Here is a 27010-nt window from a genome sequence, read left to right as displayed (position 1 = left end):
AATCAAGTTGTAAGCACCTAGAAGATAATAGGATAATAAATAATAGCCAGCATGGATTTCTCAAGAACAAATCATGCCAAACCAGCATTAATATTCTTCTTTGACAGGATTGCTGTCCTACTAGATGGGGAGGAGCAGTAAATGTGATATTATCTTGAAATATCTTGATAGTAATAAGGCTTTTCACACAGCCACACATGACATTCTCATAAGCAAACTAGGGAAATGTGGTCTAGATTAACTTACTGTTGGATTAGTACAAAATTGCTTGAAAGGCAATACTCACAGTAGTTATTAATAGTTCCCTGTCAAAGTGGGAGGACACATCCAGTGGGGTCCTGCGGGGGTTAGTCCTGGGTCCAATACCATTCAAGGTTTTCATTAATGACTTGGATAATAGAGTGAAGAGTATGGTTATAAGATTGGTGGATGACACCAAGATGGAAGGATCTGGGAAAAACTTTCTTTCTATAAGGATAGTTAAGTACTGGACTAGGCTTCCAAGCGAGGTTGTGGAATCTTCATCATTGGAGGTTTTTAAGAACAGGTTAGACAAACACCTGTCAGGGATAGTTTAGGTTTACTTTGACCTGTCTCAGCATCAGGGGCTGGACTAAGTGACCTCTTGAAGTCCCTTCCAGTCCTACATTTCTATGATCCAGATGGTGCTTGATCTCCAAGGAAACTACACTCCTTTTGTATATGCCATGATGATGATGATGATACTAAACAGTTATTGTAGACACTGTGGATGAAAAGCTACATTAACTATTTGATTGAAACACTACATAACTAGAGACCTCCTTCTCAAAGAAACTTCCGACTTCAGAATGTTCTGAATTAAGAGTAGCAGGTGGCATAGTTTTTCCACTCAAATGCAGTGCAGAATGCCCTACAACACACTGCTCCATGAGAAAAACTATGGGTGTGTCTACACTTCAATAAAAGACCCATAGCCCAGCTGAAGCTTGCCCAAGCCAGCTGACTTGGGTTCAAGGGTTTTATAAAAGTGCAGTGTACACAATCAGGCTTGGGATGCCACCCAGGCTCTGTTATCCCGGTGAGGGGGGTAGGTCTCAGAGCCAAGGCTCCAGCCTGAGCCCGAATATCTACACTGCTATTTTTAGCCCTGAAGCCTGAGCCCTGTAAACCCAAGTCAGCTTACCAGGGCTCTGAGACTAGGTACTACAGGTATTTTAGTCATACTGTAGACATATCCTATGTTGATGAGAGCCATGGATCTTAGAAATCCACTTGCTATGGAAAATCACGGAATTTGCATTTTTACAGATAATCTTTAGTTTTTACATTTTGAAAAAAAATAAAAACATATACATATGCGCACACAGGAATATGGGAAATTGACGCTACAGCTCTGGGTGGCGAGGCTCGGGCTGTCAGCCCTGGGTGGTGGGGCTCTGGTGTCAGATTTCATTTTAATTGCAGAAAAACAAGATTTTTATGGTTTTTTTGTCAGAGAATTTTGGGGGGTTTTATCATGGGAAACTAGGATCCCTGATGAGAACACACAAACTTTTTTGTGTCTTTCTCTTATCAGCAAAAACATTGATTTATAAAGAACAGGCTACTGTCAGTAGAGAAATATGAATATGTAAGTATCTGAATTTATCTAAGCCATTACATAGTTACTATGTCTTTGTGTCAATTTCATAGATACTTACAAATACCATGTTAATGCATAGAACAGAAAAAAGTCTTAAAATAAACGACTTTATCTACTAAGCCACCTCATTACAGCACTATCATGTTCTTTGTTCAGGAGAGATATAGCGTGATAATGTTAGCCAGAGTGTACTATAGTGAAACAGGAAGCTAATAGCCTATTGGGATTCCCAACACCTGTACCTGGATAGAAAAAGAAGCTTCGGTTATAGGATACAAAATGACAGATCACAATGCAGATATAAAAAAAGATTAAAAATCAGAAACCAGCGTGGAAGAGCATTGGAGTTTCAGTGGCAGGGAAGTGGAGCGATTTTATGGCACGTACTCTTAGGTGGAACAAGTGGACGAGATAAAGTCCACAAATACAGTGCACTGTTTGTTTAGGATAAAAACTGTTTGATATTTTTCCTTATGTAGTGGAGATAACATTCTCTTTTATATATAATTTATGATACTAAGTTATTCTTCAGCTGAGTATAGGACAAAAAAGAGTGTGCACATGTGTGTGAATGTATTCATGTTAATGCAAAGGTCATGACTACCATGTACACGCACAAGGTCCCACTTGTATTTACTTTCATCCATCAGGAGGCAATCTGGTTTATCAGACTGCATCATGAGCACAGAAGAGCATGTGTGCCAATTATATTTTGCAAATATATCTCTCCCCTTTTTGGAGTGAAACAGCATTAGACTATGAAAGAAAATGTAAAATCTACCAAACAAAGTCCAAGGTTGTTTCCTGAGGGAGTTATAATCAAATGGAGAACTCTGTGCTAGAACACAATGTCACCAACTCCAAGGCAGAGTCTTGCAAGGCCCAACTTGTCAGAGTATGAAAATGGATTGGTTTTCCTGTGTGTTTTGTAACTTTTCTCATTAGTTTTCAGTGGCAGCAGAGAACAGTTGATTTAATGCATTACAGATAAAATTGTCACTTAAATGTGAGTAGAATTTTTTTCTCCTGGATCTTTCTTATTATGTACCAATAGGACCCCTCATATTTGAGGCAGGGAACACTGCTGGAGGGTCAAAGGAACAAGGTGTTGGGTTGACAGTTCTGGAGACTTAAATTCTCAACTTATCCCCGGAACAGGCAGAATATAGGGAGCAACAACCCCTCATTGCCTTGCTAATACATAAGCTTGGCAGGGTTCTATTTAAATCGACAGATGTCAGTAAACATCTGTTTCAACTCACACAATGAAATCGATTAAACAAAATATCCATCAGTAACAGTCAGTGCAACACCTTACACCTGCAGGAATCCAGGTGTTACCGACCCTGCAGCAGCTCAAAGAACCCTCTAGAGCCCTGTGGTCATGGGACGGAGGGAGGGAGGGAGGGAGTGGGACTTTGACAATGGAGCTGCAGAGGGATGCTTGCATGGCCACGGGGCCAGTGACACTGAATTCCTACAGGCACAGTATGTGTGGGAGGCTGCAGTCTTGGCAGGACAGAGCAGAGACCCTCACAGCCAGGGCCATGAAGAGAAAGAAGATGAGCCTGTCCCCAGGAAGGAGCCATTCAGCAAGGTGGCCTTCCCCATTGCATCTTCCTCCTCCTCACAGCCCTGGCCAGGGGTCTCTGCACTGCCCCACCAGGACCACAGCCTTCTCTACACCTTGCATCTGCTGGGATTAAGTGTCATTGGCCCTCAGCAGCACAGGGAGCCCTCTGCAGCTCTGCTGTCACAGCCCCACTCACTTATTCACCAGCCAGGAATGTTGGAGCCCCATCCAGGCAGGAACTGTTCAGCAGTGGGGTGGCCTCCCCTGCAGCCTGTAGCTTGTTCTCCTTGCAATCCTGGCCCAGGGTCTCTGCTCTGCCGGCCCAGGACTACAGCCTCCCCTGCATATTGTGCCCAGATGTTTTCAGCCCCTCTACCTCACAAGGAGCCCCCTTCAGCACTGCTGTTAGTGCCGGCAACCTTCTATAGCTCTGCTGTCAGTGCTGCCCTAGCCCTCACTCCAACCCTACTCCCTCCTTAATGTCTCACAACTATAAAAATAATTAAAAATCAGAAAATTTTTTAAATCAGTATAAATTATCAAAATTTGAAAAATAATAAAAAAGGTGTTCTGCCAACTCTATCAAAATGCCTTAATTTTGACCTGGACCTTCTACAAAGGAGAAATTAGTTTAAGCTTCCATGCCTAATCAGTCCGTTGTCTATCTCATGAAACTGCCAGCCAAAGTGCCCAAGATGATGGTGGCTTCTGTAGACACAGGAAACTGGACCAAGACTTATAAAATCCCTTTTTACACAGGCCTATGAATAGCTGTCAACTGGTATCAAGTCAGTCACCACTTATTAAGGCTAGGTTTGAACCAATGTTAAAAGGCTCTGTATTCCATTCCTACCTCTAGTCCTGGCTCTGCCACTGACCTGCTATGTTAACTTGAGTAGGTCACATCACCTTTCTGTGCTTCAATTTCTTCTTCTGTAAAATAGGGATAAGAATACTGACCTTTCTTTGTAAAGTGCTTTGAGATCTATGGATGAAAAGCACTAGGTAAGAGCTGAGTGTTATTACAGATACTAGTAATGATACTTGAGCTATCCAGAGCCCAGATAAACTATATTATTCACCTACACAAATCCCTCAAAATCCAGAACTTCACAATCAGAGGCAGGGTAAATCATCTCTATAACAGAGATCTCTCTTCACTGGAAAAAGAGCCCATTTCAAAGATACAAGTGTGAAATGTAGGGAGTTTTCTGATGGAATAGTCTCATTCTGTAATCCAAAGCCTCTCAAACTTCAAATATTTTGACTTTAATTTTATTGTAATCTAGCTTCTTGCTGCATTTCCTCTATAGCAGGGGACAGTTGGTACCAATAAAATAAGACACACACACACACACACCCTCCTCTCCTCTGTGAACGTTCTTCTGATTTTGGAAGCTAGCTTTTTTCTGAGATTCTGCAAGGGTTAAGGGTTTGTCACATGATGGCTGGAAATGATAAGTGATTAAATACGTGACCCTCTGACTCTCACCCCAATCAACTCTTCTTCCCCCCATTCTCCAACCTGTTCCCCACAGTGTGGAGGGCATTGCTCTTTTACCCTGAGAGCTGAATCTGTGGTACAGGAGAGGTAAGGGAAGACACTGTTTTTGAAAGATGTAGCTTTCCTCTTCCTAAAATGGCAGTGCATTCTCCTTTCCACATGAAGCAGAGAGAATATAATCACACAGTCCTGCAATACGTCTGCCTGCATAGAGAGCAATTTTAACTCCATCCCTGACATTAGAATGGGAAGCAGCTAGGCTCTTCCTTGGCAAGACTACAGTACTTATCTTTGGACTCATGCTGAGATAAACCCTTAATTTAAATCAGATTATGTTGGAGATTGACAAAGCAATGTGGGAATAACTACCAGAAAATGAAAATCTTAATCTGGAAATTTAATCTGAAAACTAGTGACATCCAGTTCCAATCACTGGCTCTCAAATGACTATAGATAACCAAAACAGGCTCTAAAGAATGCCCTTTGTGAGAAGATGGATGAGGATTGCTTGTGAATATATTTGCAAAATAAGCCTGTGGGGACAGCAAATTGAAGAGGCATTTGGAGTCCTGAATGAAGAATGAGATGAGACTAAGAGGAGCCAGATGGTCAAGCCTGTAAAATGAGCGGAGAATAGGTCTGCCAGACACCTTGTGTTACGCAGGAGACATTCTCTCTATTCCATGCAATAACCCATACAAAAGACACACAATGTTCCAGCTTGGAACCTCACGGCCAGGTGGCTCCCCCATAGTCAAGGGGGAAGCTCAGAAACTGCCCTCCTGTATTATTCTTAAGCATGGTCACCGTATTATCTATGAAAGAGTTAATCTGAAAAGACATCTTTCAGATGTGCCAGAAAACAGTATCTTACGATCAAACAGAGTTTATGCTGATGATGTGATGATTTAACTTAGGACTCCCTGGGTTTAATGTAGTGGCATTTAGATGATCTTTAGGAATAGAATTCTAGTGAAAATCACCTGGATGGCCTCTCCTCACACGTAGTCTAGTTAAGCTCTTATTTAAAATCCTGTCGTCTGTCATCTGAAATCTCATTACTATTGTTCCAAACACAACAAAATGAATTATGCCACTCTGTCATAACAGCTCTAGAGCTTTATAATACCAATTATCCTCCAGGGTGTGTTCAATTGAATGGTATTTCCAGAAAATACACTTCCCATCTGCAGAGATGTCTACAGGACTGTATGTTCTGTATGGATGCAGACATCCCCAGATAAAACCTTATCCAAAGCCCACTGAAATCAGTGGATAGATTCCCACTGACTTCAGTGGTCTTTGGCTCAGGCCCATAATAATATCCAAGTCCCTCATTTGTTGTAGGTTATTGTTTCAGCAATACATAAATTCTGCTGCTTGCAAAGTGTTAAAAACATTTTTTACTAAATAAATTATTTGTGTAAAAGGTACAAGACCATCCTGCATCATCTCATGACCTGTAAACACTTAATGTACAATGCAAACTGAAAAGTATTTCATAACACAGAATAAAAATATTTGGGGAATAAAATACAGTATGTCAGAATCACAAAGGCATGAGACAAATATTGTTTTCCAACTGAGTCTCAGGTCTGTACCAGTTTAAGTGAACTTGGTCCTTCTAGAGTCTTTCTAGTAAATTAGCACCCCATCCCTGCTAAATTTGATTTTATTTAAGAACTTTAATCAATAATTGAGTCTATCATCCCAATGGTATCTGGAAAAGAGGCTTAATTTTCTGCAAGGGAAATGGAAACACTGCTGCCTTCTTAGCAGGGTACCAAATTAATGACGCAGCAATGGGCAGTTGAAAACAGATTGTTTTTAATCTCTTAATCCTTAATATATGCACAAACCGAAGAGGAATCTTTGTGCCTGGAGTAATTTCCATATTGTAGAGAGTTATGCTTACTTTATGTATGCAGCTTTGAATGAAAGAACAAACTTTAGCTATATTTATCAATAAAAAAGGCATCAGGCTTCAAAATGCAGATCCAAAGTTTGAACCTTATTAGCTCAGGGTGTACAGACTTAGGATTTTGGTTCTATCCCATATATATAATATATCAGAGTGGTAAGTGATTACAAATTATATATGTATGTGTATGTTTGCTCATCTTCTAATTGCCATATATCAAGGTTCTGATTTGATTGTTACTAGAGTTTTCCAAAACATTTATCGGCTATCCATCCAACTGTAGACCTTATAGACAAAAAGCTCCCCTTGTGCATCAATTGCATTGCATCTTATTAAGCTATACTCTTGAACCCTGCAACAATGGATTTTGCACACAGCTAGGGAGCACTTTTGCAAGACAAATGTATCTGTTTTGAGCATTTGAACACTTTATTATGTGCAAATAAAACCTTGGACTTAAATTATTGGAAAAATAATTCTTAAAACTGGAGCTATGTCAAAGGCCAACCTGAAATCCAATACTTCTGAGGATTTTTTTGGATATGTTTGGACTTTAATCCCTGGATCTGAGCCTAGCCCTACAGTTTTGATTCTTGGTCAAATCCAAAACTAGAAGGGGTCTGCTTTCTAGTTTTCCAGTGCAATATATACCCAGAGTCTCATAAGAATTCAACCTAAGGTGTTGTCAGTCTTCCAAAACCAGCTGATTGCATGGAGATGTCTAGTCTCTGCCTCCTCTGACCTTCACAAGGACGGCTCTGTACTTCAAAATATATGTTCTCACAACCATCATCTTATTTAAACTAATTGTCCTAAAAAAGGAAAAAAAACAATGCTCCCCATCTTCTGAAGTGGAAAATAGAATTGGCATTTGCACTCCTAGTGTAGGAAACTGTCTTACCAACCAAAGAGAAACATGTCAGACCTGCTCTCCAAAGACTGGGAAATGTTTCAAGACAACCCCACTTGAATGATCTTTTCATGAAACAGACCTCCCAGACTTCACTACATGCCAAACGTTTTCCTTTGATTTTGGTTACTTCTTTATCGACCACTCCATTAAACAATAGGAGAGGCATCTTTACATGCTAAAAAGAGTTCATATATCTCTTGAAATAATTTTAGACATTTTTGTTTTGATGGCTGCCTGTCCTTCAAACATCCCAAATTTGCTTTGTAAACACACAGCATGAGTGAATTTGTTTCACATAGTCATTGTCCATAACCTGTTATTGTGTCTCTCTTGAGGCTTATTTAAGGCTTATTTGAGGCATATGTATTTTATTAAAAAGAGATTTCTGCAAAATTAGAGTAAAATTCCATGAGAACAGCTTCGTATTTTGGCACTCTTCAATCTAAACTTAAACCCTATCCCCAAATCTTTAACATTTCATGCATGTCCATCACCTTAGTACAGTCCCTAACCCACAAATTCTAGCCTAATTGTAATCCATATCTGAACACTGCATCTCTGACCTCTAAGAGAGTTTATTGACTGACAATACAGTTGATTTATAACCAAGCATGTACTGGAGACAGTTATGGGTTTCAGAAAGAAAAGCCTTACCTTGAGAAACAAGGCCCCCTTGGAAGCCAAGGAGTCTGTTCCTTTTCCATTGGGGTAACAGTGATAGGCAGCATCCATAACTGGGTAGCGGCTGGCAAAAAGCAGGCCACTGTTAACAAACTTAAAGCTACAGCAGCCATGGCAGCCATAGACCCCAACATCATATAGAATGTATTCAAAATAGTGATGGAGTTGCTGTTTCAACTTCTCTGCTGCCCTTTTGTCAAACACTTCCTGCAAGCACAGGAAGTCCAAGTTGGCAGGGAAGAAAGCAGAGATCTCATGGTCAAAGATTTCATCCATATGTTTCTTTTTCCTCACAGAGGTCTTCTTCATGACTGAGGCTTTGTAAAGGAGCTTGTTGTTGATGATGCTTTGGTCCACTGTGCCATCTCCAATGCGAACCTTAACCAGGGACTCTCGTGAGGCAGTGTAGCTGTCTAAACTCCCAGAATCTCCTTCTTTCTGTTTATGGTTGGGTAGCTGACCCTTTGAGATCTCTCTTTCACCCTCCAATGAGTGTTCTGCTGGGCCACTGGTATTAGCCTGGCTACTAATGGCATCTGCTTCTGCGTCTGAAATGTGGCCATTATCCTCCCCACTTATGCGCACGATACATGTGTTGTTGTCCTCTCCCTCATTTGTCTCCCCTCCAGCTTTAGCATCTCTGCTATCCTCACTGTTATTTGAGCCAGAATTGTCTCCCTTGTACTCCATAGACGATGTCCTTTTGATGCCTACATTGACAGCACGGTTAGTGCTATCTCCACCTTGGGGAGAGACCAAGCTGCTGAAACTCGCTGCACTGATGGATGTGTTAGTAGGTGAATCTATATATATTTTTATCTGTGGTCTGCTTGCCCCATTTCGGATCCTCCGCCCAATCTCTCTAGCCCGTGCCTGTGTGTTGAAAACATTGTTAAATCTTGCCAGAGAGTCTGGTAGCAGACAAACATTGGCACTACCAAAGCAGAAGCTTTTCCCATTGCCAGTAGCTTTCCATTCATTAAGTCGTGTAGCTCCATTGGCCTGGCTCTTGTCTTCTAGCCTGGAGTATATGTATGGCCTTCTAGCTGACTGGAGAGGTGACCATAACAAGAAGCCAATCAGGGCAAAAGGAAGAGATGCCACCAGGAGTGCCAAGTAAATGGGAGTGGTAATAATAATGCAGAGTGCTTGAAAGTAGCATGGATCATCTGCCCTTTGACGTTTCTCATAGGTGGTAGGAACAAAAGAGGCCACGAGCCTGTCTGCAAACCAATAACAGGGGAAAATCAGGCCCCAGGAAAAGGAATGCAGAACTGACAGAAAGCTGTTGGGAAATGGGGAAGTGTATAAAACCATTGCAACTCAGTTATGACAACACTTCAGGGACTACTACATGATGTCACTGTCAACCGTCCATCAGAACACTGCAGCGGAGGTCAGGGAAAAATTGTCCAGCCAACAGTTTGGGTTTCCAAGTGTAGTCAACACTTATCACCTTAAGAGCACCATTTCACTTTGTCAAGTAAGAGGGAAACAAGGCCACTGTCTCTCTATCTTTTTGGCATCTATATTCTTCAGAGGAGGTCATTGCTCACTGCAAGGTACCATAATGAATCTCAGATGGGGCAGATGAAAAACCTGTAGAGACAAAAAAGTAAAAACAAACTTAATATTTATTCAAGGTTTGAATCATGTTCACCCCTCTTCCCCCCGCCACACCAGTTTTTCTTTGAAGTCAATGGCTATTTTTTTTTGGTTGTTATTTTTTCATTTTAAATGGAATGTGACTATCTGCTAAAAACATTAGGTGATATATTCTTTCAGCTACATGATGTAAATCTGCAGTAACTACATTAACCTGTACCTCTGAATCTGGCCCATTCAATGCAAATGAGTTTTAGGTTGCCATGAAAATTGTAACACTGAATTCTCTGCTGTTGCAAATTTAAAGTCTTAACCTGATTTGCAGCTTTTTTGAATTTTATAATCTCTCTCCTTGAGCTTGTAGTTATTTAAATCAAATATACCTAAGTCTCAACAAATTCTATTTGCCTTTTACGTGTATGTAGTTCTAAAACAGTATTATATTTAGCATTTTATCATTTCCGCTAATCAGTCTTGGAGTGACATAAAAATCCTTGGATGATCAAAAAAAAGATTTATGTGATGTAGGTTTAAAGGCAAAGGCACTTTGTGATCCAGGGCTGAAAACAATTTGGTGCTTGTTTACCAAAACAAAAAAGTCTTATCTATGCTGTGCTCTAAAATTTGCTTTAGAGTAGCAACAGTTACTGCAACTCCACTCTGCTCAAACCAAGAAACGGTGGAGTTAACCAAGGTGGACAGCAACGAAGACAGGAAAAGCTAGGTAATCAGGACAGCCATAAAAGGCTATGATAAAGGAGCATGAAATAGGAGAGTAAGCATGGATAAAAGGATTTTATATTCTTTACTTTAGGCTAAACAAATTCAAATCAGTGTTTTTGTCAACACTGCTAGTAAGACTGGGAAGTGACAAGAGTTTATTAATTTTTGGAATAAAATTCCCTTTTGTGATTTGTTTCAGATATAAAGCCTCAAATTTCTACAGAGTTAAGCCATGCTGACTAAAGGCGTAGCTACCAAATTCCTTTGGTACTTGGGAAAAGGACAAGATGAGGATTGCATGAGAATATTTATTAGCATGATCACAGTTAATATTTGGGGCTGAATCCACTGATGACCATTTGGGTAGTGATAGTAATTTAAGTGGTTTAGTGCAATGTTTCTCAACCTTTTTGATACCAGGGACCGGCTTCCTATACTGTGTCAGGGAGATCTCAGGGACCGGTGCCAGTCCATGGACCGGTTGTTGAGAAACACTGGTTTAGTGAATATTTTAGTCTTATAAGGGGCCAGAAATGAATGGGCATTTCTGTTAAATGTGTGATAGCAAGCAAAACAACTGTATAGCAAGAATAAGACTAGCTATTGAGAGAGTTAACATGTGCAGAAGATTGGGTTAGACACTGCACTGATGTCATATTATTAGAGGAAAAACACAGTTCCTCAATTTTCTTTCACTCTGTAGATTTCTCTCCCTTTGAGCCAAGCTCTTAATATTGATTTATGTTGCCACCACTAACACATTTCTTTGGTTTTGCTTAACATGAAGTACCAAACTACAGCCTCAAAGTCTCCTGTACAGGTCAACAGTAATAAAAGAAAATAAGACAATTATAATTTGTGGTTTCAATAGTTCTCCCTCTTTCCCAGCCATATTATCTGTTTAAAGGAGATGAGAAATTCTTCCCTGCTTCTATGTTTCCTTTCCATTGTGATAAGACTTTCACATCACATTTCTGCAGTTGGAGTCTTGAAACCAGTGATCATTAAGCTGAATTGGAGTTCCTCTCTTTTCACACAAAGCTATCATTGGCAATGAGCCTGTTTTGTTCTATGCAGTGCAAACAAAAGTCTGAATTACCCAGTTAATAGGCTGAGTTTTTTTCTACATGACAATGCTTTGTAAAATCAGATCACCATATTAAAAAGAAAATTCAAGTTCCTCCCCAAAATTACATTTCAGCCCCACTCGTTCTTCCATGAAGGTAAAAGGCTGAACTCCCATTGACATCAATGGTAGTACAGGATGATAAGAACCTTTGGTAAGGATGTGGAACATTCCCTATTATTTTATGAAAAAAATGGAATGATGTCTACAGTGATTAGTTTGGAGGCTGGGATAAGATTCACTCTTGCAAGTCTTTGTTTGACCATCCTCTGGAGCAGAGAGCTTAGAAGTCTAAGCATCAGGTCTGAATCTGTTTCTCGATTCCTTGGGACCATAGGTTAAAGTGTCAATATCAGCTCAGTTATTCAGCCTTTTGAAGCAAGTGAACTGAGTTTCTTGTAACATTTTTGTTGTGTGGAGGTCAGATGGATGAGACTTCAAGCCAATCTATATTCAGAAACACACTTAAGCACGTGCTTAAATGCTTTGCTGAATAAGGGGCCTGAAAGCTGAAGTTCTTGTCTGTTCTATGTGAACAGGAAAGATCCCATGAGACTGTTCATAAACGCAGGGGTTTTCCCTTCAACCAAAATACCATCAGCTTGACTCTCCTCTCATTTACACTAGTGGAATAACTATTTAAGTCAATGGTAATAAATCAGCAAAAAATTGGTGTGAGAGGAGAATCTGGCCCAACATCAATGCTCCACACAAGTATAGATATGCTAATATTCCGAAGAGTGGCCAAATGAAAAAATAAAAAGAAGTCCCTTTCCCTAAATAGCTGACACCAAGTCCTCTCCTTGAGAAGTCACATTTTTCCCATCACCCAACAGCCAACCACACCTTTTGCCAATATCAGGAGGCCAACATTACCCACTGGAGTTTCTGTGAGCCCTGAAGTCTCACAGTTCTCTGAACCTACAGAGTCTGACTGAGAGAAGTGTTAAACTTTTTTTTAAAAATAATCTCAACACATTTTTTCATAATCTTATAAATAAAATAAAATCAGTTTAAAGAAAAGTCTGATTTTTCAAGTGTCAAGCAACTGATTTATTATTTACTGTCTAACTGTTGTTGGCACTTTGGAGTGGTTCTGATGGAGAAAAACTAATAAATTTGCTCTCTTGAATTTTTTCGTAAGATTTTTAGGGCTTTTAAAATAATGAGACTATACAGAAGGGAGCCTATCCAGTCTGGCATGTACAAATCAAAGTAACTTTAACCCAGTCCAATTATGTAATTATCCAATAGACCAGAAGATCTGTGAAGAACCCTCTCTAATCTACTGGGTACTTAAAATACTTTTTAAAATCCCTGCCTAATTACATAATTACCCAGTAGACCTGAAAGGCTCTAATCTGCAGCAGTCTCATGGGTAAATAACACACAATTGTTTGGGGCGTGTGAAGAGAGGGTGGAATATGGATCTATATTCCAGCTTTCTGGCTAATGATATGTAACATTTTGGTGGGGCTGACTGTGTTCACACTAGAAGCTCAATTTGAATTTAATATTTCATCTCTCTTCTACCTGTTTAAAAATACCATACCATACCAAACAACTATGATGGAGCCACAATAATTAATCACATCGATCTTTCATGGACAAAAGCACCCTTAAATTGATCATTGTAGATCCAATGGCTCCATGGGGCACTCATTCCTGCCGTCAGTTTCATATATAATATAGTCAATACCAACTGGATGATAGGACATAATAAAGCTAATTAGAGTAGGCCTTCACACAGGAGACTCAATGTCTTGAAGTCACAGAAGATAGAGCGTACCCTGGCAGCAGCTCCCAGGGACATTGTGCTTTAGCAGATACTCTGAAATGGTTCACAGACCACTGCTTGTGGCTAAACTTTTTCATGGAGTGCACTGTGTGCTCCCCCTGGCCAGCCCAGCCCTGCTGGGAGGTGCAGAGGAGTGTGAATACATGGTCCAACAATCTCTACCCCTTTTGAGGATTTTAATGCAGCTGTCAGAGCTAGTCCCACAGGATTGTACCTAATCCCTGTACAGGGGGCAGATTTAGGAAGACAGGGGACAGGCAGCACGTTTTACCTATTGCACACAAACATACAGGAGGACTGGGAACAAACTAACCCTAACTAAAAATACCTCTCACAATACCCAGGAGACAGTAAAATATTATCCCCATTTTACAGAAACAAAGAGAAAGGTTAAATGATGAGCCTGCAAGAGAATCAGTGGCAGAACCACGAACAGAACCCAGATCTTCTGACTTTCAGTCCTGTGACTTGGCCACGCACACCATCACCTCCAAGATGTACAAAAAGCAAGTGAACAAATAGAACAAAAGTGGGGAAGAAAAGTGAAATTTATGTCACCCAGCTTTGTGTGATACTAAGAAGGAAAGGGCTCTGTGTGTGTCAGCTGCAGTTTGTGGTTTTGAAAACATGAACAAGGATGTCAGTAATATTTCTCACACTGCAGTGGTTTAGATGGAATCTGAGGCTAAATGCATAATTCCTCATGATGAAGGTATTATTTAGTAATTCAATGCTTTATTCACAGGAGTGGGAGGGATTAAGGGAGAACTGAAGATCATGCAATGAAACAGGTATTTTTGTAGCATACAGAAGGTAAACAGTAGTTGTTTTTAATTGTTCGCTATGTGTTTGAAGTCTAAAAAAAAGGACTGAATTTATTTTTTAAACCTGCTGGTGTGGAAGTTCTTGGCTGAAGTGATAGCAAGGCATCTGGTGAAAAGATTTCAACTGAAGATTTTTAGAATTAGAATTAGTATTTTCTATTACGTCAGAGTGCCCAAATGTGCACTAGAGAGACAAGGTGCATGCGGTAATATCTTTTACTGGCCCAGCTTCTGTTGGTGAAAGATACAAACTGGCTCGAAAGTTTGGTTCTCTCACCATCAGACGTTTGGCCAATAAAAAAATATTACCTCACCCATTTTGCCTCCTTAATATCCTGAGACAGATACAGCTACAACTACACTGCATACAGAAGTGCACTAGACACTTCACAGACATAGAGAGACATGTTCCTAGCCTCACACAGATTTCAATCTAAATAAAAGAAAATACAAGTAAACATATAACAGATGAGGGATAGAGGAGGAAGATTATAATAATAGGGTTATGTTGACATACAAGAGCTAGTCAGAAAATGTCAACATTTTTTAAATTTTTGGTGAAAAGAAAATAGTGATTTTTTTTATAAATTCACCCAGCTCTACTGGTTCCTCAGGTTGTTTAGTTGCATGTCTTATTAATTTAAACAACATATGCACATACTAAGAAATTAAATTAAAAATTCCCTATCCATTTGCATAGTGATTTGATGAAGAGTTAGGAGCTTCTGAAAATTTTACTGCAAGTGACTTGGGAGCATAAGTCCCATTTTCAAAAGCACCTAAGTGACTTAGAAGGTTACATCAAATTGGCTTACAGTGAGTTTAGTCTCCTAACGGCCTAACTTTTTTGAAAATGGGACTAGGATACTGGACTAAATAGTCCACTGGTTTGATCCACTATGGCAGGTCCTATGTGAGTCAGCTTTACCACAGAGAGAAGCATCATCTGTAACCACAATACCACTTAAGGTTTCTGAATTATCATTCTACAATCAAATTTGGATTATTGTAAAGGGTAGAATTTTAAAAAAACCCTCTTAAATCCAATTTTCAAAAGCTATTTAGGCAAAGGAGCCTCAATCTAACTCAAAACAATGAGATTTAAGATCGTAAGGAATGTAAGAGATTTTGAAAAATTTACCCTTAGAATCTGTTGATTAATTTATTAATAAATTGGAATATAGTAATGTAAAGTTTGAATATAGAATGATAACTCAGAACCCTTAAATGGTGTTGATACAGACAATGTGTCTCTTTGTGGTGAAGTTCACTCATACAGACCATGCCATACTGGATCAGACTAGTGGTCCATCTACTTCACTAACCTATCTTTGACTATGGCCAGTGCTGGCTGTTTCAGCGTAGTGTTCAAAAACCCTTGCAGTAGGCAGTTATGAGATAACCTTCCTCCAGGCAAAGTTTCCTCCAAATTAGATTTGTGTAAATATCTTTTGGTTCACTAGCTGTTCCAAAAAATTGAAAACACTGCCACTATTTTGGATTGACCCAAAATAATTTTTTTTTCAAATTTTTCATCAAACTGAAGAAGTTTTTTAAAAAATTGTTTCCAGTCTAATACAACATTTTGTTTCAGCTTTTTAAGAGGTTTAATTTTTAAAAATTAAACTGAAGTAAATTTCTAAACAAAAATCATTTTGAATTTAAATTTTTTTTTTCCAGACTATAAAAATGAAACATTTAGATTTTTTTTGATTGAAACAATTCAGCAGATTTAACAAATTCACAAAATGTTTAGATCAATCCGAATTTGCATTTTTCAGTGAAAAAAGTTTTGGATTAAAAATTTTGCTTAGCTGTACTGTACAAGTAATTAGAGGTTGGTGTGTGCCCTGAAGCATTAGGATTTATATTTTATTTCCCAAATTGATCTTTTAATCTTAATTTCCCAAATTGATCTGTAACAACTTTAGATGTTCTTGTCATCCAGACAAACGGTCAATCCTTTTTCAATCCTGTCAAGCTTTTGGCTTCAATGAACTCTTGTAGTAATGAGTTCTGAAACCTGATTGAATGTTGTGTGAAAAAACATTTCATTTTAGTTGTTTGGAATTTGCCACCTTTCCTTTCAAGTGATTTCATTATTTTCAATGAAATTAATTTAATTGAGGGTCCCACTATTCTTGTATTATCAGGCTGGAGAATGGAATTTCCCAATCAACCTTCTCTATGCCAGTGATTCTGGACCAGGGTACATATACCCCCAAATGTACGCAGAGGTCTTTCAGGGGGGTACATCAACTCATCTAGATATTTGCCTAATTTTCAACAAGCTGCATAAAAAGCACTAACAAAGTCACTAGAAACTAAAATTTCATACAGATAATGACTTGTTTATACTACTCTATATATTATACACTGAAATGTAAGTACGATATTTATATTCCAACTGATTTATTTTATAATTATATGCTAAAATGAGAAAATAAGCAATTTTTCAGTAATAAGTGTGCCGTGACACTTTTGTATTTTTATGTCTGATTTTGTAAGTAAGTAGTTTTTAAGTAAGGTGAAACTTGGTGTGTACGCAAGACAAATCAGACTCCTGAAAGGGATACAGTAGTCTGAGAACCACTGCTCTATACAATACATTATATTATTACTTTAATCATAGAATCATAGGTCTGGAAGGGACCTCGAGAGGTCATCTAGTCCAGTCCCATGCACTTATGGCAGGACTAAATATTATCTAGACCATCCCTGACAGGTGTTTGTCTAACCTCTCTTAAAAATCTCCAATGATGAAGATTCCACAAAGTCCCTAGACAATTTATTCTAGTGATTAACCACCCTGACAGTTAGAAAGTTTTTCCTAATACCTAACCTAAACCGCCCTTGCTGCAATTTAAGCCCATTGCTTCTTGTCCTATCCTCTGAGGTTAATCAAAACAATGTTTTTCCTCCTCCTTGTGACAACCTTTTATTTACTTGAAAACTGTTATGTCCCCTCTCAGTCTTCTCTTCTCCAGACTAAACAAAGGCAATTTTTTCAATCTTCTCTCATAGGTCATGTCTTCTAGACCTTTAATCATTTTTGTTGCTCTTCTCTGGACTCGCTCCAATTTTTCCACATCTTTCCTGAAATGTGGCACTCAGAACTGGACACAATACTCCAGTTGAGGCCTAATCAGTTTGGAGGAGAGCTGAAGAATTATTTCTCATGTCGTGCTTACAATACTCCTGCTAATCCATCCCAGAATGTTTGCTTTTTTTGTAAGTGTTACACTTATGACTCATATTTAGCTTGTGATTCACTATGATCCCAGATCTCTTTCTGCAGTTCTCCTTCCTAAGAAGTCATTTCCCATTTTGTATGTGTGCAACTGATTGTTCCTTCCTCAATGGAGTACTGTGCATTTGTCCTTATTGAATTTCATCTTTCTTACTTCAGACCATTTCTCCAGTTTGTCCAGATCACTTTGAATTATAATCCTATCCTCCAAAGCACTTGCAATCCCTCCCATCTTGGTATCATCTGCAAACTTTATAAGTGTACTCTCTATGCCATTTTCTAAACCACTGATGAAGATATTGAACAGAACCGGACCCTAAACTGATTCCTGCGGGACCCCACTTGATATACCCTTCCAGCTTGACTGTGATCCACTGATAACTACACTCTGGTAATGGTTTTCCAACCAGTTATGCACCCACCTTATAGTAGCTCCATTTAGGTTGTATTTCCCTAGTTTGCTTATGAGAAGGTCATGCAAGACAGTATCAAAAGCCTTACTAAAGTCAAGATATACCACATCTACCACTTCCCCCCATCCACAAAGTTTGTTATCCTGTCAAAGAAAGCTATCAGATTGGTCTGAGATGATTTGTTCTTGACAAATTCACTGAATGTACAAAGCCAGCATTGCATTTGACACGCTTAGTGAGGAGATCAGTTTCAAACACTCTGCAACCTTTTATAAGAATTAAAAGGTGTTGAGGACTTGGGCTGGAATTTTCAAAGGAGCCTAAATGAATCAGAGAGACTACTACTATTGAATTTTTATAAGAGCTGGGCACCTAAATCCCTTTGGTGCAGTCTTGGTAGTCAGGACATTTTGAATGGGACACGAAGCATATCAACTTTATCGGTCAAATTTTCAGCCCTGGTGTAACTGTTCAACTCTATTAGATCAGATCAGTAGTAAGAAAAAGTTCCCTTCTGTTGGTTACTCAACAGCTTATATAATATGAGTTGGAGGTTGCAGCTGTATTCACTCAGCACAGCAATTGATTTTAATTGGCATCCTTTCTGGATGTCTCAGCAGAGAAAATAAGCTCTGAATTGGCATGGAACCTGAACTACCCTCTCACCCCAAGAGGTGGGTTTCTCTATTTCAGAATTGAGACTCATTGATGGTCAAAATGGTGATGTTTGCACTGTGCTTTGCCTCTTGTGGGGCTAGACAGGAGACTACCATCTCCAAAGCTCTCAATCAGGTATTTTTCACCAGTCCCAAATTCACTACAAATTCTCAGACAAAAAACCCCCTACATCAAACTGGACTTAAGGTTGAAAGTACATAGCACTAACTTTAAAAGATGGACTGTGGTAATTAACCAGAATATAAATTACAATTAACCAGGAAATTCAGAGTTAAGATTAGATTTAAAATCCAAACATGTTAATGTATGGAAATGCATGTTTACAAGACAAATAATGGGAGCTAGCTGAAAAATGTGATACATTTTCCATTACAATTGTCATTCTTTTTTCAATCAAAATTTCATCAAAATTGCTAAAAATGTTTAACCAGCCCTGCAAGCAGCCTTAATTCTGCCCTGTTGCAAAAGATTTATTTTAAATTTTCTGGGAATTTATTTCTGTACTCAAAGTGCTGTAAATTTGGAGATGATACACTGAGTCATTCAGACATAACAGACTGAACCTTTGCTTTAAATGTAAAACTCAACCCTAACAATGTAATCACAACCAGTGCCCCCATAATCTGGGCATTAATCGCACAATTGTGTCCTGTGCCCGTATAAATCCCTATTAATTTAATTGGAGTCTGTCCATGCAAATCAGGTTGCAGGATTTAGAATCATAACAAACAAAATGGAAGATGTTTCCAGGTAAAAGAATTGTGCAATGTCATGTTTTATTCTTTTGCAAACTGTCCCATGAAACTGAATAAACGTCACAAATGAGCTACATGCATTGCTTTAGAAGACTAGTAATTCTCATTTGACTGGGGAAATGACCATGAACACAGGTGCATTTGGACAATGCAAGAGAACAAACATATCACTGGTTTAAGGTTGTGGTATTGCTTGAACAGCCCACATGAGCTTCATACAAAAAAGAGAAAGGATAGAAGCATTTTCTCAGACACTAGAACGAGCAGCTCGTAAAGGTATCAAAAATAATTTTAACTTAGCATTATCTGTAGAAGAACTTCACAGAGTTTAGTTTGGTAGAAAATGGAGGCTCTCAGTTACCCTCATTGCTGAGAGAAGAATTTTGGCCATTAACTTTACTAAAATCCTCTACCCTATAAATGGAACCTCTATAAGGTAAACCTTCTAAATGGAAGTGCCTCAAAAATGCAAGCTCCAAGCAATGCGGAAATGAAAACAGACATGCACACCCAAACCTTTAGTGATGTATGAAAACCAGGGATACATATTTCATTATTAAAACCCTTATTTTGTGGGTGATGTCATTGCACTCTTTCTTCCATGTGAAGTCTTTACGGGACATCACCCAGGCTGTTCTTTAATCAATTGGAAGCATTATGGTTGAGTGACGCAGGATGTGCCTCTCTCAGCCCCAAGAGCTGGATATGCTCCTAACACAATGCTCCCAAACCCTTCCACCCTGAGGAGTAAGAGAGTGGAACTGTGATGCAAACTTCTGACTCCTGCAGAGCAGTGTAGAGCATATATTATTAGAGCTCAACAAGTGGCTTTTGTTAAAGAGTATTTTATTAATGATTAGGCCAGTTTTGTGAGGCATTTTGAAAGATTTTGAAGATAGGCATTTTAAAGGTAGCATCAAATTTGCAAAAAATGGCCTCTAATTTTGCATTATCCAAGTTTATGTGCATCCCGGAATTTGAACTTGCATGCCCCAATAGCATTTGCATACACAACCTGAGCAATTAGACATCTGCCTGTGTTTTACGGGGCGTGCAGTGCTACACAAATCCAGGAGGGTAGAGGCTAGTTTGAATGTTTGGCCTAGAGAAAGAGCTTTTCTCAGCGATTTCAGTGGCAGTAGGAGCAGGCCTATAGTGCCAGTGTTACTTTATATAAGACTGCGCTGTGGTTTTATTTGGTCTCATTCATTCTATAAATATTCCTTCATTGCTGTGTTTGGAACTGTTCTGCTGATGGAAACAGATACTCTTTCTTTAAATAAAACACCAAATACTGCAAGAGATGTGCCATGGGGACAGCTATCAAAACATGGGGTGAAAGTGGAAAACAATATAAGGGTTTCTTATGAAAAATCTTTGAGGAACCTCATGCAAAAAACACAAAGCTAACGCTGTTAATATATTATGCTAATTCACATGACATACCCCTCAAATTCTCAGAATGCTCCTGTAGTAGCACATTTCAATAAGTCTTAAGAAGGTTCTTGCAGCCTCCTGGACTGGCAAGTGATGGAGGTAAGACTCCATAACATATATTTCTGCTAAATGTGGAAAAACAGCAGGCATACAAATAGGGGGTTTCAAGGGAGACTTGCTATTGGGCAGGACTTGGAAAAACCTCATCCGCCCACTTTACTGATCTCATTAAATACCTGAAAAGCAAAATGATCTTTATTTTGAGTCCTTATTTGGTGCAGAGTGGGAGTAGGTCAACCGCAGCATGCAAGCATGTGAATCTGTGCTATTAAGCTCTGTTTATATAATAGAACTGGAATTGGCTCTATTTACAAAATCATTTTTGGTCTGGTTTAGCCTCCTATTTCATAGGAACTGGTGTAACTCAATAATGGTCAAATAAATCCAATGTTTGTAGACAGGTTGTTTAATTAATATTAGTGAGAGAGAACAATATTAACTTTCACTGCCAGCGCCAGAATTTGAGAGAAACTTTTCCTATTCATATGTCACCATCTCTGCTAAAACCGACACAAAGGCCAGAATACAATGACATCTGCTGTGTGGGAGCTCCCCATTAAGTGGAGAGGCTGTACATTCTCATGTGACACCCATGGCCTTCAAACTTCTCATTAGCCAACTATCAATCAGCTCGTGATCATTCTCCATAGCATGGGTCTTTTTATACAGTTGAACTAGTTCTCACCACTGGTAATAAGTTGTAAGCTAAGTAAACACACCAGTCCCAATGGGTGTTGGAATTATAGTGCAGGGGTGCTGCCACACCCCATGGGTTGAAGTGGTTTCCATTAGATACTCGGTTTACAGTTTGGTTCAATGGCAATCCCTGCTAATAAATAATAGTACTTATTAATAGTATGTAATAGTACGTAATAGTACACTGTCAAAGTACTCATAAAGGAGACTGATTACAATTATTCACATATGGAAAAGTTGAAAGGCAGACAGGTTGTGACGTGGGCAAGACATCACAGAAAGTCTGAGGCACAGCTGGTAATGGAAACCAGGTTTTCTGACTCCCACTCCCGTACTCTATCCAAATCACATTGCCTATGAACAGATAGAGTTAATATGGTACTGTGGTGATCATAAAAGAGTCAGCATTTGTCAAAATGCAGCACAAAATGCTCAGGCTCAGAAACAGGAGGTATTGAGAATTTTTCAAGATACCCTGTTTTCATGAGAGTTGCAGCCCTCATGGCAGAGTTCCAGAGAACTATCCAAACCCTGAAATTCTCATCTAAACTGAAATTTTTGAGATTTACCCAACACAGCTCACTGCATCCTCCACCAGTTTTAACTGACCTTCAGTAAATCAGGAATTTGAGTACTTCCACTTGTATCATGGTGTTTCAAATCTGCTCCAGTTTCTAGTCAATGTTTTTTGTGTTGTTTTTAAACCCACTTCATCACTGTAACATTTTTAGACTGGATTGTTTTAATTCTTTATATCCATATATACAACAGAGAAGATGTAAAAAGATACACAGCATAATATGATTTTTATATTCAGTCTAGTTAACCTGTACTTTGGCTGGGGGAATAGATAGATTTCTTGACATCTTTAAACGAACTATGGCTGAATTTTGCTCAGATTTTACAAAAATTCTTTCATCTTAAGTGCCAGTGCCTACAGTATTTGACAGTTAATCCCATCTGATTTTGACAAAGGGAGACCAGAATCAAAGTTTGGATGAGAATCCGGGTCAAAACTTACCCAAAGTTAGCAGGATTTTAGAGTCGGGGTTAATAGGTTGGGGCCTATTATGGTGGTAAGGACCCACAGGACAGTTTAGAACAAGAACCAGATCATAAGATGCGTGCCATGCACATGGGTTCAGATCAAGGGTTTTGGTAATGACCCATTTCTAGCCTTTCATATATACAAAAGGGGTAATTATCATTTGCATATGCAGCTGCCCATTCAATTCCCCATCATAATGAAATTCTTTGACACACTATCCAATATCAGCTTTGTTCTCAACTATTTGCTTTTTATTCATGCTCCCAAAAGAGCATCCTTGAAATGTCTTTCCAGATTCTTACATTACAGGAAAAAATGGCTGATAACAACATATTCCTTCTTGCTCTTAAAATTAAACTCCTTTTCAAGTTTAAGCACAATAACTTTACAGTGTTTCAAAAGGCAAAAACCAGTATCAATGAAGTCTGTTCCTCTCCCTTCTTTCTTTTTTGGGATCCTGAAAAATTACAAAATATATGTTCTGTATGATCTGAAGGCCTTAGTGCTTTAGTATAGGAAGCACTGCTTAATAATAAAGCATCCTTGGAAATGTATTAACACTGATTGACAAGAACCAGGTTTCTGGCACTTTCCACTAAATAGCCTATAACTCTCCTGTTCTTATTGCTTGCTAACAGATACTGGCTCATGTCAGAATGCCTCTAGTTTCATTACAGTGCTGCATTTCAGTCTCAAATTTGCAGAGATTCCTAGTTCACGTGCCCCATTGTGTTTATATGTATGAATGGTTGGCCGCATTAGGCATGACCAAGTGAGCAGTGAAACCGCAGAAGTGTTTTTCTCATTTATAGCTCTTGGTGCCTGCCAGTCAAAATATTTCAGATCTTTGTATAAAAAAAAAAGAGTAAGAGTAATCTTGCTACTGCTCAGTTCGGTTATTTGAACAGTGATCCTTGTTTAAAAGAAAACAGGCAAGAAAAACTGTGTCAGAGGCAGCCTATTCACTATACCTCACTATATAATTCAAAATAATACATCAGCAAAAGATGTTTTCAGGCATCTCAAATAAAATAAAAAGACTAATGAACAAGCAAACTGTACAACAACTATTCTGATAATTTGGTCATGCATGTTAGAGCACAGGAAATGCATCTCAGTATTGTCATCGACTGGAAATTAGACATCTCAAAGTTTCTGGAGGTTAATTTCCATATTTTTCTTAAATTTTATCTTTTTAACTGTGCTTCAGTTGAGTGTGATTATAACCATGAGTTAACCAAAAGTTACATTGACCAAAGTTCTATTTTTTCTTAATTCATCCATAAGGAAAACAATATCTGATGAAGATGATATCTTGGTAGAATAATTATTTCATTGAAAACAGTGATCCCGGTGGATTAAAGTTTGATGATGGTCAAAAAAGTGACCATGTTAAAATTACATATTTTTATTCAACAGGGCTGCTTTGTGTGTGTGTATTCAGAGCCAGAGTAACTAAGTTTAGTGTAAAAAATTTGCCTTTACTAATCAACCCCTGCAGAGCCAGCACAGCTCTGGGAACTGAACTTGATTTTTTTGGCATATGGATCATCAGTATAATTATTAACTCAGTGAAATGTACAGGGCCACTTGTGCAGCCCATTATCTTCAAATGGTACCCTCAGTAACATCTGTACAATCACTATTGAAGTCAATGGGGTTGCCCAGATAAAAATGAGGGCAGTTTTTGCCTGTAAAATCTTTATTATTGGTGATACATGAGCCATAAAGATTTCAGTTAGATTTTGAGCTTGCAGAGTTGCAAGTTTTACCTATAACTAAACAAATATCTGGAAATCACCATGCTGTGGCAAATGTGGGAGCCCATATAATTTTTACAGAGTCACTTCATGGAGCACAAATACAACTCTAGAAATATTAAGGAATCCTTGCAGATTCTTTGCACATTCTTTCACTCTGTCACATGCTCAACTCTGCCATAAAATACCTTAGTCATAAAACCAAGTGGTAATGGAATTCCCATTCCATTATGAGTAGGTTTGAGAGGATCAGATTTTATTGGTAAATGATGATAAACTCTGACTTCACTGTACACACATACTGAAGACAAAATATTTCCACAGATAATAATCTGAATGTACAGATAGGCAAAATAAAAAAATAATGCTTGAGAACGTCTTATAGTTTGAATTAAGAAAATTTACTTTCATGAAACTGAGTTTCTATAGACTCACAGACTCTAAGGTCAAAAGGAACCAATATGATCATCTAGTCTGACCTCCTGCACAATGTAGGCCACAGAACCTCACCCACCCACTCCTGTAATAAACCTCTAACCTATGACTGAGTTATTCAAGTCCTCAAATAATGATTTAAAGACTTTAAGGTACAAAGAATCCACCAGCAAGTGAGCCATGCCCCATGCTACAGAGGAAGGTGAAAAACCCCCAGAGCCTTTGCCAATCTGCCCAGGGGGAAAATTCCTTCTCGATCCCAAATATGGCGATCAGTTAAACCCTGAGCATGTGGGCAAGACTTACCAGCCAGACACCCATGAAAGAATTCTCTAAGAACTCAGAACTCACCACATATAACATACTTTCACAGGCCATTGCCATATGTACCACCAGTAGTCAAAGATCAGCCAAACTAGGCTGTCCCATTATACCATCCCCTCCATAAGTTTATCAAACTCAGTTTTGAAGCCAGCTAGGTTTTCTGCCCCCACTGCTCATTTTGGAAGGTTATTCCAGAACTTCACTCCTCTGATGCTTAGAAACCTGCATCTAATTTCAAGTCTAAACTTCCTGATGGAACCTCCTTATATCCATTCATTCTTGTGTCCCCATTGGTGCTGAACTTAATTAATTCCTCTCCCTCCCTGGTATTTATCCCTGTGATGTATTTATAGAGAGCAATCATATCTCCCCTCAACCTTCTTTAGGTTAGGCTAAACAAGCCAAGCGCTTTGACTCTCCTCTCAAAGGCAGATTTTCTATTTCGTGAATTATTCTAGTAGCCCTTCTCTGCACCTGTTCCAGCTTGAATTCATCTTTCTTAAACATGGGGGACCAGAACTGCACACAGTATTCCAGATGAGGTCTCACCAGTGCCTTGTATAACAGTACTAACACCTCCCTATCTCTACCGGGAATACTTTGTCTGATGCATCCAAGAACTGCATTAACTTTTTTCATGGCCACATCACATTGGCAGCATACTATGATCAACCAATACACCCAGGTCTTTCTCCTCCTCTTTCACTTCCAACTGATGTATCCCAAGCTTATAGCAGAAATTCCTGTTATTAATCCCTAAATGCATGACCTTGCACTTTCCACTATTAAATTTCATCATATTTCTATTACTCCAGTTTACAATGTCATCCAGATCTTCTGGTATGATATCCCGATCCTTCTCTGTATTGGCAATACCTCCCAACTTTGTGTCATCCTGAAACTTTATTAGCACTGTGACCCTTCCGTGCCTAGGGCAGCCACCTGAGAATGCCAAGGTCAGGGCAGGCTGTAAAAGGAGAGCAGATTCTCTCAGCACTGGTGGGTGGCACTGAAGCCAGACTTTCCAACCAGCCACAAACTGTGCTTGATTCCCCATACTGGTTATCAAGAAGCCATACATACATACAGCACCCTTTACTGCATTCCAGTCTCCGGCTCCCAATCAGCCACTACGTCCAGTAAAGAGACCAGTTATTTAAACTCTATGCTCTTTATTAAAAAAGTTCCCTCTGACCCCAAAGGGTCAGCCACAGTACCAGATCAATATAAGTTTGGATCTTACCCAAAATACCATGCTGCCAGACAATCCTTTAGTAACTAAAACTAAAGGTTTACTATATAAGAAAGAAACAAACCATAAGAAATGTTAAAGGCTTAAAGTAATCAGATACATACAAATGATTAAAAGTCCATACATCAGGTTTTTAGAAGAATTGTAGAGTTTGCAGGCTTGTAAAGTTTCTCTGGTATACATCCAGTAATTGGATGGGCCTCAGTCCTTTGTTTCAAAGCTTCAGTTCAGTTGTAGATGAGCTGATCCAGAGGTAAGTTGGTAGTTCAAGCTGAATCCCGACTGAAAGACAAAATGGATTCCCCAGGCCTCTGCCTTATATATTTTCTGGCCCTGGCCATGCTGTTTGTGGAGTTTTACAGGAACTAAAATGGAGTCCAGAGTCACATGGGCCAGTCCTGGTGCCTCATCAGGTATGCTGCCCGTGGAATTTCACAGGAACCAAAATGGAGTCCAGAGTCACATGGGCAAGTAATCCAGAGTCACATGGGCAAGTCCTGGTGACTTATCAGGTATATCCCTGGCTTCTCCCCCTGGGCCTCTGGCACCTGGGAATGTCTTAATGGTCCATTAAGCAGGCTATTGTTCTGCACCCATCCTCTCTGAGTTG

At 39.1% G+C, this 27010-nt stretch overlaps 1 protein-coding gene across 2 annotated transcripts in view; it reads right to left on the bottom strand.

Moving 5' to 3' along the window:
• Positions 1 to 27010, bottom strand: part of SMPD3 (sphingomyelin phosphodiesterase 3) — a 203535-nt gene that overhangs the window by 58447 nt on the left and 118078 nt on the right. For both annotated transcript variants that reach the window (XM_067551617.1, XM_067551628.1), the window contains exon 3: positions 8190 to 9815. In XM_067551617.1, the coding sequence (XP_067407718.1) occupies positions 8190 to 9533 (1344 nt within the window). In that variant the 5' untranslated portion in view covers positions 9534 to 9815. The remainder of the gene's footprint in view (positions 1 to 8189; positions 9816 to 27010) is intronic.

Source organism: Emydura macquarii, unplaced genomic scaffold (assembly GCF_026122565.2).
Source record: "Emydura macquarii macquarii isolate MOO-44397 ecotype Brisbane River unplaced genomic scaffold, CSIRO-AGI_Emac_v2 contig_295, whole genome shotgun sequence".
Lineage (NCBI taxonomy): Eukaryota > Metazoa > Chordata > Testudines > Chelidae > Emydura > Emydura macquarii.
The sequence above is the reverse complement of the archived record's forward strand: the minus strand, read 5'-3'. Positions and strand labels throughout refer to the sequence as shown.